We start from the raw sequence: 15895 nt of genomic DNA on the forward strand, positions 1-15895 counted from the left end.
AGTGGACCTTATCCCACCCCTTCTTTCTTCCCAGGCTCAGCTTCACTCCTAAATCTTCTACCACCACCTCCCGAGCAGCGCAGGTGGAAGGTGAATGGGTGTTGTGGTCAGTTTATAACACTTCCTCTCTGCCGCTCCTTCCTCCTCACGCTTTTGCCCTGCTCCAACAAGAGTCCTTCCCATGGGCTGCAGTTCTTCACAAACTGCTCCAGCGTGTATCTCTCCCATGGCGTGCAGACCTTCAGGAACAAACTGCTCCAGCGTGGATCCCTCATGGGGTCACAAGTCCTGCCAGCAAACCTGCTCCAGCGTGGGCTCCTCGCTCCATGGGGCCACAGGTCCTGCCAGGAGCCTGCTCCAGCACAGGCTTCCCATTGGGTCACAGCCTCCTTTGGACATCCACCTGCTCTGGCGTGGGGTCCTCTATGGGCTGCAGGTGGATATCTGCTCCACCATCGACCTCCACGAGGTGCAGGTGGACAGCCTGCCTCACCACAGTCTTCTCCACGGGCCGCAGGGGAATCCTGCACCTCCTTCTACACTGACCTTGGTGTCTGCAGGGCTGTTTCTCCCACATTTTTCTCACTCCTCTCTCTCACAGCTGCTACACAGCATTTTTTATCTTCTATTAAACATGTTATTGCAGAGACGCCACTCGTGTCACTGATAGCCTCAGCTTTGGCCAGTGGCGGGTCCATTTTGGAGCTGGCTGAAACCAGCTCTGTCTGACATGAGGGCAGCTCCTGGTGTCTTCTCACAGAAGCCACCTCTGTAGCACCCCCCCCAACACCTGGACACATAAACCCAATACAAATACTTACTCCATACCAAAAAAGAAGTGATATAACTTTTAGTTATAAAACTAGTGAGCTACGTGCTTCCATATAAATTCTTATGTAAGTTTTCAATTATTATGGCAATATGAACCTAATTATAAATTAAAAAGAAAAGAATAATTGGGTTGATGGGCAAAACTTCAATAACAATCCATTCCTCCCTTTGTTTCACACACAGAGAAATTTTTTGAAGAAAAACTTTATTAAACTGAAACTAAGGCTAGAATACATTTCAGTAATGTAAATATAAAAAACTATTATGCAGATGTTCAAACCATCCCTAAAAAAAGGTACTAATGATGACCAAACATATTAAGCAACGGAAATGCACAGTAGAGCTCTTGTATAAACCTCCTTCCACATCATGATAATACCATTAAGTAACTTTACTGAATAAAAGTTATTTACATCCAAGATAGAAGATATCTAATGGCAATTTCCCTGTTTTAACACAAGCCATCATCTTTCTTGTGGGCAGCTTTACTGCACACTTAGCAGTGCCAATGGGAGGCAGGAGCTGTTTTAAAATAGGTCATCATTATTAAGGAAATGCTTAGTCTTACTTGTGTTAGGAACAGCAGTCCCTTTGAAAGATAAATTTTTCATAGATTACTATAATAGAAAACTCCTAAGTTCTTGCTAAAGAAAAACTTTGTGGCTATGAAGAGTGACAAAAAATGCTACCAATTCTAAACTACTCTTTTTATTTAACCTAAGAATAAAAATGAGAGTATATCATTGTTCTGGGTTTGGTTTGGGTGGAGTTAGTTTTCTTCATAGTAGCTACTATGGGGCTGTGGTTTTGTGCTGGAAACAGAGTTGATAACACAGGGATGTTTTTGTTCCTGCTGAGCAGTGCTTACACAGAGCCAAGGGCTTTTCTGCTCCTCACACCACCCCACCAGCGAGTGGCTGGGGGTGCACAAGGAGTTGGGAGGGGACACAGCCGGGACAGCTGACCCCAGCTGACCAAAGGGATATTCCATACCATATGATGTCATGCTCAGCATATAAAGCTGGGGGAAGAAAAAGGAAGGGAGGAGGCATTCAGAGTGATGGCACTTTTCTTCCCAAATCACCGTTACCCGTGATGGAGCCCTGCTTTCCTGGAGCTGGCTGAACACCTGCCTGCCCATGGGAAGTGGGGAATGAATTCCTTGTCTTGCTTTGCTTGTGTGCACGGCTTTTGCTTTACCTATTAATCTGTCTTTATCTCAACCCAGGAGTTTCCTCACTTTCACTCTTCCAATTCTCTCCCCCATCCTACGGGGGGGGGGGGGGGGGGGGGGGGGAGTGAGCGAGCAGCTGCGTGAAGTTTAGCTGCCAGCTGCGGTTAAACCACAACAATCATTCAACTATTTCAATAATAACAACAAAAAATACACAACAGTGACTTTACTTATTTGATGACCCACTGAACTGATGAATTTTACCAGTAAGCTTTCAGGAAATCCTTTCTTATTAAAAAAGTAGGTGTTGGAATTTGTGAAGCATATTGTATATTATTTATATGCGCAATGGTAAAAAGCTTTAAAAAAGCAAACTGATTATTAACTATTGAACCATGACTCAACTTCCATAGTGAAACTTCAGTTTCAGTGAATGCTTTTTTTTAATATTTTAAACTGTTATTAAACAAAATTATAAAGTCTAAACAAAGGCACTACTTTAACCCATATTCCTTTTAATTAATGAATCTCTTACTTGTAAATAACTGGTCGTCCTGAGTTAAGAAATAGTTATTTATGTCTGAGAAGTTAGGGCAGTGTGATCATGGCCTAATTTTACAATTATTATCACTCTTGTTTGTGCAGAACAAATATGACCATTCATACTAATAGTTAAAAATCTAACTAATTTTTTCTTTCTTTCTCCAAATAAAAGCTTCTTTCATACAAGAGAATATCTGTGTTGTAAACCCTTTACAAGTATACAACTCAGACCAAATTTTAGACAAGAACACTTGGTAAATTCTGTGGAAGACATGTTCGTATAAACACTACAAAGTAGCTAAAAACACTTATCTTCCAACCATGCCTAAATAAATTCAAAATATATAAATTTACATCAGTGCTCAGCTATAGTCCATTAAATTTCATTCATCTTTGGCCACCTGCATGTTCAGATATCAAGCAGACAGAAGAATTCAACACTTTCAAAAAAACCCCACTTTCTCTGTACTTTACCCTGAAAAAATCTTTTCTTGGCTCAGTGCCTTCCCTGCACCCTCTACAGCATTTTTTCAGATAAACCATAAGCAGGGCAGGAAAAAACATATTTGGATTTTCTGATACATATTTTTGAACATGGAAGATACAATTTTTAAAAAGAAATGTGGATACTAGGTAAAAATACTATTTTCTTTCAATCATATTGGGGTTTTGCTTAACTTTACAACTGGCTAACTTTTGAACTTCCCTGGTATTTTTGGTAAAGTTCAGCAGAATAATTAAAATTACTGCTTCACTTGAAATGTCTGCTGATGTGATACATATTAGCATGGAAGTAATATCAGCACTTGTGAAATATTTCCCCTTCAGTTAAATTTAGCTCCTCAAACCTACCACTTATATGTAAATCAGACTATCAGGAAAGTATCTACAGGCATAATTTTACAACCAATCCAAAAAGCCAATAAATTACTAAAAATCAGCACAAGAAGCTTCATTCTATTTATAAATTAAAATTAAGTACTTATTTTTAAAGTGTTCGTATTGTTTCCTATGATATTTCATATCTGTAATGCTACAAGTAGTTTGAAAAAAGTAAGACCCTCCCCAAGCATTTTAACTTCAGTACAAAACACGTGTTCAGTAAAAGTATAATCCTCAGCCTTCTAAACGTGACAGTGATGCTATTTTTCTAGCTGTTAGATAATACATGGTTCAGCTGTCACTTACTGTGCAGCAGTCGGTTACACAGAATGAAATGAATCATAATCGCAGTGACTAACCAAATTAATGAAAGCATGCTGAATCAAAACCCATGTTCCCAAACTGTCTTAGGGCTTGATTCAGCAAAAATCTATTTGATTTCTATACCACACAACATCTTCCGCAGATACCTGTTTATCCAGGCTTTTAAAGCAAGAAAGTGCTGAATTCAGATTGCGTAGCAATTCAAGAGTATGTTTTTAACAGACTACTATCAAAAGTGACCTATCAACTTGTAAATACACAGTAGCTAAATAAATATTGTTAAAGCAATGGCTAACTGGCAGAAAAGATGACATCCTAAGTATAGAAGATATTCAAAGTCTATTTTGAAATGTCTCTAACTCCCGTTGATACATAGCAAAAGAGTGAGAGTGTGTGAGTTATGGAAATAAATGATCAATTTAAATCGAGTTTATAGAGTTTTCTTTGAGTCTTAATGTTACACTTTTAAGTTTACAAGTAGTAGACAAATCCTGTGTTTGTAACTTCTCATTAGCAATCAGGCTAGATTCAGCTATGAGATTCTGTCTTCTGGGTTAAAATATCCACTAATCATTCCTACCGGTGAATGGCATGTGAAAATTTTCTTTACAATGTACTTTTGCAGATAGGTATGCTTAATCCCACATGCTGGAAAGATCTTGTATTCCATGAGATTCTTTTAGATCTCATTCTTCGAAGGCCTTCTGAATTTAGTATAAAAGATATACCAAATCCTAATAACCACCTCTGACTAGAAGGGAAACATACTCAGGTTCCTGGCGGTGAGTCTCAAATAGTAAAGATATGGATAAATAAGTATACCCTAATAATAATTGATTGAAATATAAGCAAAAGATGCAGAATGACAAACAGGCTTCTAAAGAAATCTAGAGAACCATAGAAGTCAGTGCCAGTAGGGAAGGTGGCTATGACATTCTTATAAGACCACATAGTGGAGAGTTATTGTCAAAGGCAGAACTCTGAGGATGAGATTCAACTTACCTAGCTCAAAATGATCTGCAAGGTAGACCTTTACATCCGACACATTCACTCTATCTTCTTTTTAAGTCCGTAGCCAGAAATAGGCTCTGCAATTCATCCGGCCTATTTGAAGTGTCTAATTTAAGATGAGAAGGATCACATCCTAAAGGCATTTCTTTATTTCCATTTTCTTTAAATTGGATCTAAGCGATTTCAGATGTAGATGTCTTACACTGTAGATATTCACATCTGGTCAGAAGAATCCCAGAAATTCTCTGGGCTCAATCCTTAACCCAAGCTCTAAATGTTGTAACATGGGAATGGAAAAGATACCGAAACTGAGGCAATAATTTTCATTAACCAAACAGTTCCATGAGTGCTGAACTTAAAGAAAAGGACTCACAGCTTCATGAGGACTCACAGCTCATGATTGACTTATTTTTATGTCTATGGTTGGTTCTCCCATTAAGGACTCCTTGGTATGTAATATGATGTGATCAGACTTTTCCACAGCCAGGAGTGTGGACAATCCCTTTCCACTACCCATCTACTTATTTTGATTGGACCCTTAGTACTTAAGTATCTTTGGGACTTCAATTTTTTTGTCAAATTTGTTGTAAGTCAACCAACAGCTTCCACGAACTGAATAAATACAGCAGAGGATGCAACTGTTTCCCTTACAATAGCGTAGCAGTTATGTCTTTCCAAGGAGGTGCAAGACCTATGTTGTAGACCCTTCACAGCTTGAGTAGATTTGAACACAGCTCTCTCTTCCCTAACGAAGAATTCCAGCAAAACTGGAATAAGATTATTCTACATTCTACCAGTGAAGTTGTGAAACCGTGCAGTCAGGAATGTGAATGTATAGACAAGCAAGAGAAAGTCTGAATAGCTCTGTGATGAGGATACTCTCTAGAGGCAAATCCTCATTCTTGCTCCAAGGGCTGCTTGTGCATTTTATTTAGGCACTCTAATGCAAAATTCCTAAGAGGCACCTGATACAGACACAGTACAACTCAATGGGGATGAAGACAAATGCGATGCATAGCGGAGGGAATCAACTTCTGCAGAAAAGTTTGTTGAAGGTATAGTAGGTCACAAGCTGACCATGAGTTCATAATGCTATATCACAACAAAAAAAAACCCCAAACACACAAGACATTGGCTGCACAAGGAAAGTGTTCTGTGCAGGACACGTGGTGTTATCCTTGTGCTCTGCCCATACACTTTTGTTTGCAATGCTGTGTCTGGTTTTGGACATTATATTGCAAACAAGATCAGCTAGAAAGTATATAAAGAACAGCAACAGGAATTGTCAAAAGTCTAAAAAATATGACCTGTTGAGTCTACAGAAAAGAGATTATGAGAATCTACAGGACAAGATATGATCACATTTGTGAAATATATAAAAGTTTGCTGCAAACACGAAAAGTAACAGGCTGTTCTGCATTTCCATTGAGGACAGAGTAAGTAGCAAATGGAAGGAAAGAGATTTAGCTTTAATAGAAGGGGAAAAAAATCTAATGGTAAGAATAATGACTCTGAGTAACTGAGACAAATTATCTAGGGAGTTCAAGGAATCTTCATTCCTGGTTAGGTCAGTAGTTGGATTAGTTGTTCTCATACCTTTCAGCAGTAAACTATCATTTGAAGAAAATGTAAAAGTTCCATACTGGATCCAAGATCTTTACTCTAAGATCTGTTTGGCCCACGCCTCCCCTTCTCCTGTGTAGGCAGCACAGCTCTTGCAGAACTGATTAGCTCGAATTCTGTGTGTCATCTGTTATGTGTCCTTGCCTTGGCCGTGAAGCCTATTTATTTCACTGGCTAGGTGGGCCCTCACAGCTGGGAATCACTAGATTAGACAAGTGTCAGGAATTGCTATCTTATAGTTGGTCTTACCTCAAGGCAAAGGATAAATTGGAAGACCTCTTGAGGTCTCAACCAGCCCTATTTTGTATTATTCTATGTGTTATCCAGGTTTTAAACAGCTTTAAAAGCATTACTTCTCACTCATCCTTTCTGTAAGGAGAAAAAAGTATAAATGTACGAAGAGTTAGAACTACAGTATATTGAAAAAAAAATTCTTGCTGACACACTGGAGTACTGATTTCTGAAAAGTTATATGAAAGATGGTTGCAAAACATTTTCCAAAAAAGGCTGACTGCTTCTAACTCACAATTTTATTTAAAGGTCAAAACATTTTGTGTCCCTCATATGCTTAAGATAATACACATTCTAAAGAAAGACTGCCCTCACAAATACGTAGAACCAAAATGCCAGGTTATATCAAATACCTAGTAATGCTATATGACCTGTGAGTTAGTCTATGTACAAATACAATATAATATTTGCTATTTAAACAACTTCATATGAGATTTAAGAAGAAAGAACCAACCCCATAGAGACAGTAAAAAGAAAATAACTTTTTTATGTTTTATTTAAAGTTTAAAGATTTTCTTTGTCAATTTTCTAAATAGAAGCTAAAACAAACAGGATATCTCACTGTGGTTTTAATAAAAGAGTTTAAAGTCTAAATCAAAGATACTCTTTAGGGTGTCACATCAAAACTTCAAAACTCCAAAAGATACATAAAGTAGACCATTATAAAATCCTCCCCTATCAAAATGCATTAATTTCATTTCAGTTTATCAAAATGCAACTCAGATCACTCTGCAAACATGTTTAGGCAGAGAAATGTGATGACAGCTGATATTTGAATTCAAGACTATAAAAGAAGTGTCTTCCACCTTCAATGAAAACAGCAGAGAACAGTATAAATTACTTTGAATTCTTACTCTCCAAAAGTGGTACGTATTAACTTCTTAAATGCATTACTATTCCCCTATACAATCTTGCACTGTTACATTAACTCTTATAATCTCAGTCCTGACTGATGCCTTTGCAGCTTCAAGACAATACCTTGGAGAAACAACAGGAGGAAAACAGTCAAACATAATATCATGCTGAAGCAGCTTTTCAGCACAGCACTTATTCTGCAATTTTATTGCATCACCAGAAGTTTTACAAATCACAAGATGCAGTTGCTGGAGTTTACTGAGTTGACAAAAGCACTACCAGATTAGATGTAAACTGTTCTTATTAGTAAACTATAATATACCCTCCACAGACAGTTATACTTCAAGGACGTAACAGTTCCTCCTGTTACACCACATAGTCCTGCAAAAGAAACAAAATCTAAACTCATTAAGCATCGAAAACAATGCGGTTTGATTTGAACTTGAGATGTCTAATATGAATTAATTTGTCTGAAAGACAACTGGTTTTGAATGCCATTGTTAAACAATTAGTATTTAAAGAGATTCTTCCTGCTTATGAGTCTAAATTAAGACAACTCACTGTTGCTCACTTTTCAAGATATTAGGTTGTCTATAACTTGTAGCTATTAACCATGCTATAGTAAGATGTATGAGTAAGACGGCCCACATGATCTAAACTTAACTCAAAAAATCATCCCCACCTCTAAGCTCATTGTTAAGGTGTAACTTCTGTTGCAGTCAAACAAGTATAGAAGAGATCATAACTCATCACTTCTTGTGTTCTTTTGGGGTTTATCTCCCCAAGTTCCTGTCAAAAAAAACATCAGAGAAGATGTTCAGAAAAAAAAAAAAAAAAGGAAAGATGGCAACACAAAAATATCCTTCTTGGAAAAGGTAGGCCTAATGGGCTTAGAAACTTTCATAGCCTTCTGATTAACTGTGAATACAACAATAAACCTTTAAGGAAGCCAGTAAAGCAGAGGGGTGAGGGGTGGCACTAACCTGAAGAAAAGTCCCAAGACTATCAAGTCTACCTTACAGATAAAAACTGAACATTTGTATGCATGGCTAATTTCACATTCCGCTGAATTAAACTTCAAAGTTCAAACCATTATATTATGTTTTCCTTGTTATTATGGAACTTTGAATATGCTGCAAGTATTTTAAAACTTCATTAGCAGGGTAAAAACTCATTTTGTATCAGTTCTGTAGTAACCTATCACTTCTGTGTATTTTTGCACTTACAATATATACACTAATTAAGCTGTTGTTTCAATGGAAAAATCAATTATTTGACATTCTCAGTTATTTAGACGTTACTCAGCTCACAAATGTGTGAAGACAGAATCCAGAATGGACCATTCAGCCCCCTAACCTCACTTGCAGACACCACTGAATTTTACCCAGTCACCACTTGCTAGGGTACCGTACCGGCGCCTTAAAGTATGATCTACACTCTTGTCTTTAAGATGTAAAATTAAATGTTTTCTTCTTTTTATTTCAAAGAATGCAAAAGCAGATTTATCTGACAAGATTTCAGAAAGCATATACTGGCTGGTGTGAAGTATCTATTTTTGGGGTTCTTCGTTAACTAAATCCTGTATCAGCTTTTCTATTTTTCGGCCCCATATGATGTCAGGCCTTTCTACATCCAACCCCTCCTGCTTGTATTTTTTGAATGTGGGAACATCAGCACTATGCCAGTCTTCTGAAATTGTACTCAACATTAACATTAGCAAACCCAGTAATTAGTGTAACTGCCAGTCTGTATAATCTCCAGATACATTCTGTTTAGTCACTAAGAGGAAGTACTACTGCTGTTATTTGTGGACAGTGCCCAGAAGTGTGCTAGATGCTTTAGAGAACAGTTGTAAACATTAGGTCTTCTGGAAGAGCAAATGGTGCAAGCGGTAACATCCTGACAAGTATTAGCTACTGTATAAAATGTCCAAGCATGTGGTAAGAGAGGCGAGTAAGGAATAATGACAATTTTGAGAGAGCCCCAAAAAGCAGTCCAAATTGTTAAAACAAAAGAAAGGGGAGATGATGAAGAATATTAGGAGGGAGCAGAGAATGAGATAGTAGGAAGGGCAAAGGGCAGGGAAGAGGGAAGAGGGCAGGGCAAGACAGGGCAGAGAAGGGGACAACTGTCATCCTCAACTGTATCTTTTCATATAAACTTCCACTATCACTTATTTTACACTGCATAAAGCTATTACTTTTAAAGTCACCTTGACCATATTTTATTTTATAATACACAGAAACAAAAGCAAAATGACAAGTGGTGTTGCAATGGACTGTTCTGATCGGCACTCCATATTCAGACAAAATGCAGTGTAAAGTTATGGAAGCGTAACTTAAACAACTAACATTGCATGGAGTCCTAGTTCACTATGTAGCCAAAAGCAAATCTTCTTTGCATTACCCTATAAACTTTGAAAATTCCCATATATGTTTATTTAAAAAAAAAAAAATAAAAAAAATAATCACCTACATCTCTGTCATCCCTCCAGCCCCAAAATCCAAATCCTAAACATACAATGCTTTTAAAGCAGCGTAAATCAGGTTGATTATTTATAAAGCTGGATAATTATTTATAAAGCAGTACAATAGCCTCACCCACGGTGCCATACAGAGCCCACACAGTCTAGCTTCTTTGAGGTCTGCTTGTCAGAGATTTCGTTTCAGTCAGCGCAGCCACCCACTTTTTACCATGGCTGTGCCACCATGGACACAGCAACTGAGCACACACATGGCTGCGGTCAGTCGTGACTTCCTAAAGCTTACTCTTGACTTGACAGTGGTAGTTGATGGAGAGCCACCATTTTCTAGGTAGCCCACCGTGTTTCCATCTGTCTTCTCCTCCTGGACAAAACAGACGACAATGCCAATTGATTTCAGCCACACACACGTGCAAAAGAGATCTTTTGTAAGGACCTCGTGGTAAATCTGTGATGTTTTGTAAATATATGAAATGCTGGATGGTTTCATAATGAAATTTCTCTTGGGAAAACTTGTCTTCTACTGCACCAAACTGTCCCTACCCATGAAAAGCTGAAATGTGTGTATTTTCATTGTAAAGTCTGACTTTACAAGGACAGCATTTTATTTTTAAAATAGTTAGGCAGAGGAGCTGGAAACTCACGATACTGCAAGTAGAAAAGTGTACATGCACATCACACAGACCAAAACATAAGTCTTTACAAATAATGTCAGCATCCTAGCATCTTCTACAAATCTTTTTTCTGTGTGCATCCTCTCAAGGCAGTGTTTTGATCTAGAAATAAAGTACGAATGAAAAGTAAAAAACCGTAAGACTGATCCCATAAATCAATCCATATGGAGGAAATGTGCTAAGATCTGTCAGAAAGCATACACACACAAAACTAGAATTTAGAAGAGGAAGGACATGCATAATGTAAAGGAAAAGCCATCATCAAAAGTTCCATGCTATATGCATGAAAGTAAAACACCCACAAAGACAGAAGTTGAAAATATGTAAATATTCCTATAACAGCAGAGAAGGACCTACACCCAGTGTACAGACATAAATTCACTCTGAGTGTCATGTATTATGCATATTAAATATTATGCAAAATATACATTCAATAACCTTGTCAAAAAGGCACCTTCTTAGTACATGACATTCAAAATGCACTCCAAGGGTCCCAAAAATTCCAGAAGAGAGACAGTGAGAGTTTGCTGCCCATCCTTTTTAAAGTGGAAGCTCTGCCACAAGAACACAGTGCACAACTGTAGCTTGGCGTATTTCACAGACCGAACCAGGCCAAAGGAGAGAGCAAATCTGGAAAGCTTCTGCTTTCCACGCCATCGTGTTCCAGCAAATCCTGGCAAGAATTCATGCTGACCTGATCACTATTAGTTGCTACAGATTACAACTCAATACCATCTGCATTTCCTTTCCCCAAAAAAGAGTAAAACAAGCATAAGGAGAAGAAGTTATGTATCTATTTTAAATCCACACATATTTACCCCAGGGAGTGAAAGGAAAAGAATAAATAGTCCACATTACAGATGTGAGTCACACTACTTAATGCACTTTTGGAAGACGCTCAAATACCACAGTGATGGGCACAGCAAAAGAATTTGAAAAGCACAAAATAGAAATAGAATGGAGAAAGGAAGTAGAGCCCAGGGACTAGCCATTCATACTGACACTCAATCACCATAAATTAACAAAAAAATTAGAGGAAATCCATGCTTGCCCCTTTCTACAACATTCGAACAGTTCTTGTGATAATACCTCTAGATGTCAACCCTTGTTTGCAGCATCTTTTTTTATCCTCCCATATTTCTCCATGGAATGAAATGACACGATTTTATTGCTTAGTCAGACAAAAATACCTTCCACTTCAAAAGGAGCTTGCCTTCGAGGAGAATTACACTTGAACAAAGACTGCAGGATTTAGCTCTATATTTATCTCTATGCAATAACAGTACTTCATTCATATAAATATGGGAGTTTTTCTTTCTTCTTCTTTCTCTTCTCTTGACAGAAGGAAAACATCTGTCAAGAGAATTAAACTCAGTAATACCTACCTAAAAATGCAGAACAAGCTCTGGTAAGACTTTGGTGGAGGGTTGTGCTTAAAAAATCTGTAGATATTTTCAGAATAAAAATGTACCTGATGGTTCAAGGAGCCACCTCACTTTAAGAAAAATGAAACTAGTGAGTTACTCATCTGACACCAGATGACTTCTCAGTATCCTGTAAAATATTGTGGGCCATCTATCCAAATTCTATTGACAACAGCATTTTCCTGAGAGCACTGTTTCAGGCTATCCTTTGTGTATAAACTTTATGGCATACCGTTTCCCTCATCGCTTACGCAGAACTCAAGAGGAAGCTTTAGTGAGACATAATGAGAAACTAAACCCCACATGAAGGTTATAGTTTATCTTTAGATGTGATAAAGACCTTTCTTTTGTCCATTGTCCACTTCCAAGATTCTGAAGATTACAAATGAAAACAGTTCTGTTTCATTTCTTAAGTTGGTTTTATCTTGTCATTTCTTGAGAACAGTTTATTCTTCATTTGTAAGCTTAATAGTTTAAGCTGATCCTAGTATCATACCGAAATCGTGCTTTATATTGGGTCATAAATATTGTCATCTGCGACAGAAGCCAGGAACCTTCTTTAAAACTGTAATGCTATTATTACATATTTAAACTGCAACTTGAATAATTTTCCATTTCCTTCTTTGTTAATGATTTTTAAGAGTGCAGAAATTCTAGAAAAAAAATTGCATTTATTTTGATATGACACACAATTTAGCAATGTAAAGGAGTCTAATTGCTTTAAAATAAAAGTATCGCAATAGTAAGTAAATTGTATAGCATGAGACTGAGAGGTATTTAGTGATAAAACAAGGAATGGCACTTTATTTCCAGTGCTCGCACTACACTGGCATCCATCAAAATGCTCACCCAATTTTTTATTTTTTTTTTTTAACAGTCATTGAAATGTTTTTAGGAGATCACATCACAGTTTAGTAGCTGTCACACAAATGATACCTGAAGTTTTCATTATGAAATGAATCTTGGAAACAGACTTCCAAAGTCAGCAACTAAAGCCCAGAAGACAGCTTCCAGGAACTGTGAAGGGCCAGCTGCACTTAACATGTCCAAGACACAATACTGATTTTGCCATAAAAAAACCGCTTAGTGCTTCAGCGCACTCATAAAAGTAATGTCCGCTATAGAAGTAGCTTTGCTTATTTTTAAGCCCTTAGAAGTCAGCATGATTTCTCCGCCACGGAGGGAGAACAGTTTTCTCGAGTTTGCTTGCAGCCAGGCTAGGAAAGGACACGACCCGTGCCCCTCGCAAGAGCAGGACCCCCGGGCCCCAACAGGCCCGGTTTCCCCCTCGGGGCTGGGGCACAGGGCAAGGGGAAAGCTCACGCTTCCCCGTCCCCCCGTGCTCCACGCCGCGCCCGGGCAGCAGCGGCAAGACGAGACCCCGCGCGGCGCCGGGCCGGGGCCGCCCAGCGCCGCGCAGGGCTGTAGGGGCGCCGCCGCCGCGGACAGCTCCCGGTGCTGGAGCCGGGCCGCCGCCGCGGACAGCTCCCGGTGCTGGAGCCGGGCCGCCGCCGCGGACAGCTCCCGGTGCTGGAGCCGGGCCGCCGCCGCCCCCAATGCCCACGCCGGGAGGGCGGCTGGGCGTCCCGCTTCCCCCCCGGCGCCGGGGCTCACGCTTGGAAAGAGCAGCGGGGCGGGGGCGGGCGGCAGACACGTTGTCGGGGGAAGATGGCGGCTGTGGCAAACCCACCCAGCGAGACGGCCGGAGCCTAGGCCCCGGCGGTCCCTCTCCGCCCCGGGCGACCGCGCCAGGGCCGGGCAGGGCCGCCGCCGCCAGCCCGGAGCCCGCCGCGCCCCCGGGAAGGGGCCCGATGCCGCCGATCCGCCCCCTCCGGCGGCGCCAACCGCCGCCTCGACCCACCCCCCCCCCTTCCTCCTGATGGCACACGCCGGGTGAGAACGGCACCTGTGCGGCCATGTTGGGCGCCTTGCCCCGGCCAGCGCCGGGGCGTGCGGAGCCGGAGCCGCCGCGCCGCCGCCCGTCCCGCGGAGCGCGGCTGAGGCAGGCGGCGAGCCCGGGCCGCGGCGCCCTGACGGCCCGGCAGCCTCCCGGCCCCGTCTCTGCCCGCTCCCGCGGCGGCAGGTCTCCCCCGCCGTGCCCCACACTCTCCCGGCGCCGAGAAGCCGCCGGGGCACTGCCGGCGGCGAGAGACACCCCTGCCTGCCCGCCCCCGGCCGCCCGGCTCCTCTCTCCCGCCCCGGCCGTGCCGCCCCCGAGGCCGGGGAAGAGACCTCCGCGCCCGTGGGCCGGGAGGACGAGGAAGGGATGCGCCCGCCCTTACTTGAGCACGGATTGCTCCTTCTCCTCTTCCTTCTTCTGGCGGTCCATGACGGCCAGAATGATCTTCCGCTCTTCCTCCGTGAGGTGGCTGAGGTCGGGCATCTCGGGCTGAGGAGCCGGAGGAGGCTGAGGAGGAGCGGGGCCGCCCCGGGGCCCGGCGGGAGCCGACATGTTTGGTGGGAGCTCACCGCCGCTACGGGAAGCGCTGCCCTAACTCCAGCGGCCGCGGCGGCACCAGCGGGAGCGGCCGCCGCCGGCGCCGGGAGAAGCACATACAAATCAATACCCTGTAATCAACCGGCAGGCTAATGACGGCCCCGCCGGGGAGGGGCGGGGTGGCCGGCAGCCCCGACCTCGCACCCACCCGCCCGGCCGCCGGCTCGCCGGGGGCAGCGGGGAGGACGGGGACGGCGGGGCCCAGGGGGGCGAGCAGAGGGAGCGGGGAGGGGAGAGGGCAGCGCCGGGAGAGGAAGGGCCGGAGGCGGGGTGTGGAGGGAGAGGGGAAAGGGCAGGATTAGCCGCGGGAGCGCTGTGGTTTGGGTGCGAGCGAGATTATCCTAACTCCGAGCACCCAGCGGGGAGAGGGGGGGACGGAGCCAGCGGTGGGGCGGGCAGTAGACGGGGGCAGAGGCTGCTGGGGGGGGGGGGAGCGAGGCGGGGGGGCGTGCGAGAGAGGAGCCCCGGCGCCCCGGGGCGCGCAGCGGGGGAAGCCCCAGCGGGCGAGCGCCAGTCCCGGCCGCCTGCCGTGGCTCATAATTCCTCGCCGCCGTCCATGGAAGGGGCCGCGGGGCGCCGCGCCCGCCTCCCGCCGCCGCCGCCTCCCGCCGCCGCTCCTCGGCCGGGCCGCGCCGCTTCCTGCCGCCGCCTCGCTTGGCTGGTGCCCTCTCGGCTGCGGGATGGAGTCCGCCTAACCCATGGCATGGCGGAGAGCCGGAGTCACGGGAGGGGGCTCCGCATCGTCCCACCGCCTCCCCCACCGGAGCGGCTCGGGGCCCGGCTGCCGCCCCTAGCGGCGCCGCGCGGGCTGGGAGGCGGGGGGCGGCGGGCGACGGCTGTCCTTATTTATTTATTTATCTATCCCCGCACAAAAAATGGACGCGATAAAAATCACGCGAGGAAGGACAAGGAGGAGCCAAGGCGCCGGCGACGCGCTGAGAGGACCGAGCCCGGCGGCCGCGGGGCGGGGAGACGCTGCGCCGCCACCGCCCCCGCTGCTCCCGCCGCTCGGGCTGCCCGGGGCGGGCGGAGAGGGGCCCGCCCGGCGGGGCCCGTCCCCGAGAGCAGCCCCCGGGCGAAAGAGCTGGCGGGGGGAGCGCCGGTCCCCGGGAAGAGGAGAAGGAGGAGGTGGCAGCCGGAAAGGCGACAGGGGAAGCGGCCCGGGAGGGCGGCAGGGCCGCCACTGCCCCGTCCCCTCGAATGCCCCGTGGCACGGTCTGCAGTTTAGGCTGAGAACCGGAGAGCAACCCGGGGGGAGCGGCGGGGCGGGCACCGGGCGGGCCT

At 44.0% G+C, this 15895-nt stretch overlaps 1 protein-coding gene across 34 annotated transcripts in view; it reads right to left on the bottom strand.

Annotated features, from left to right (window-relative positions):
• The window catches only part of RIMS2 (regulating synaptic membrane exocytosis 2), a 503290-nt gene that overhangs the window by 476573 nt on the left and 10822 nt on the right, over positions 1 to 15895 (bottom strand). For 16 of the 34 annotated variants that reach the window (XM_075743525.1, XM_075743523.1, XM_075743520.1 and 13 more), the window contains exon 1: positions 14397 to 15422. The exons of 1 other annotated variant lie outside the window; for it this stretch is intronic. In XM_075743525.1, coding sequence (XP_075599640.1) covers positions 14397 to 14566 — 170 coding nt within the window. In that variant the 5' untranslated portion in view covers positions 14567 to 15422. Of the gene's footprint in view, positions 1 to 14396; positions 15426 to 15895 lie in introns of those variants that run through there. 17 more of the 34 variants (XM_075743539.1, XM_075743513.1, XM_075743537.1 and 14 more) reach the window with 4 other exon arrangements.

This window comes from Balearica regulorum, chromosome 2, assembly GCF_011004875.1.
Source record: "Balearica regulorum gibbericeps isolate bBalReg1 chromosome 2, bBalReg1.pri, whole genome shotgun sequence".
NCBI classification, from domain to species: Eukaryota; Metazoa; Chordata; class Aves; order Gruiformes; family Gruidae; genus Balearica; species Balearica regulorum.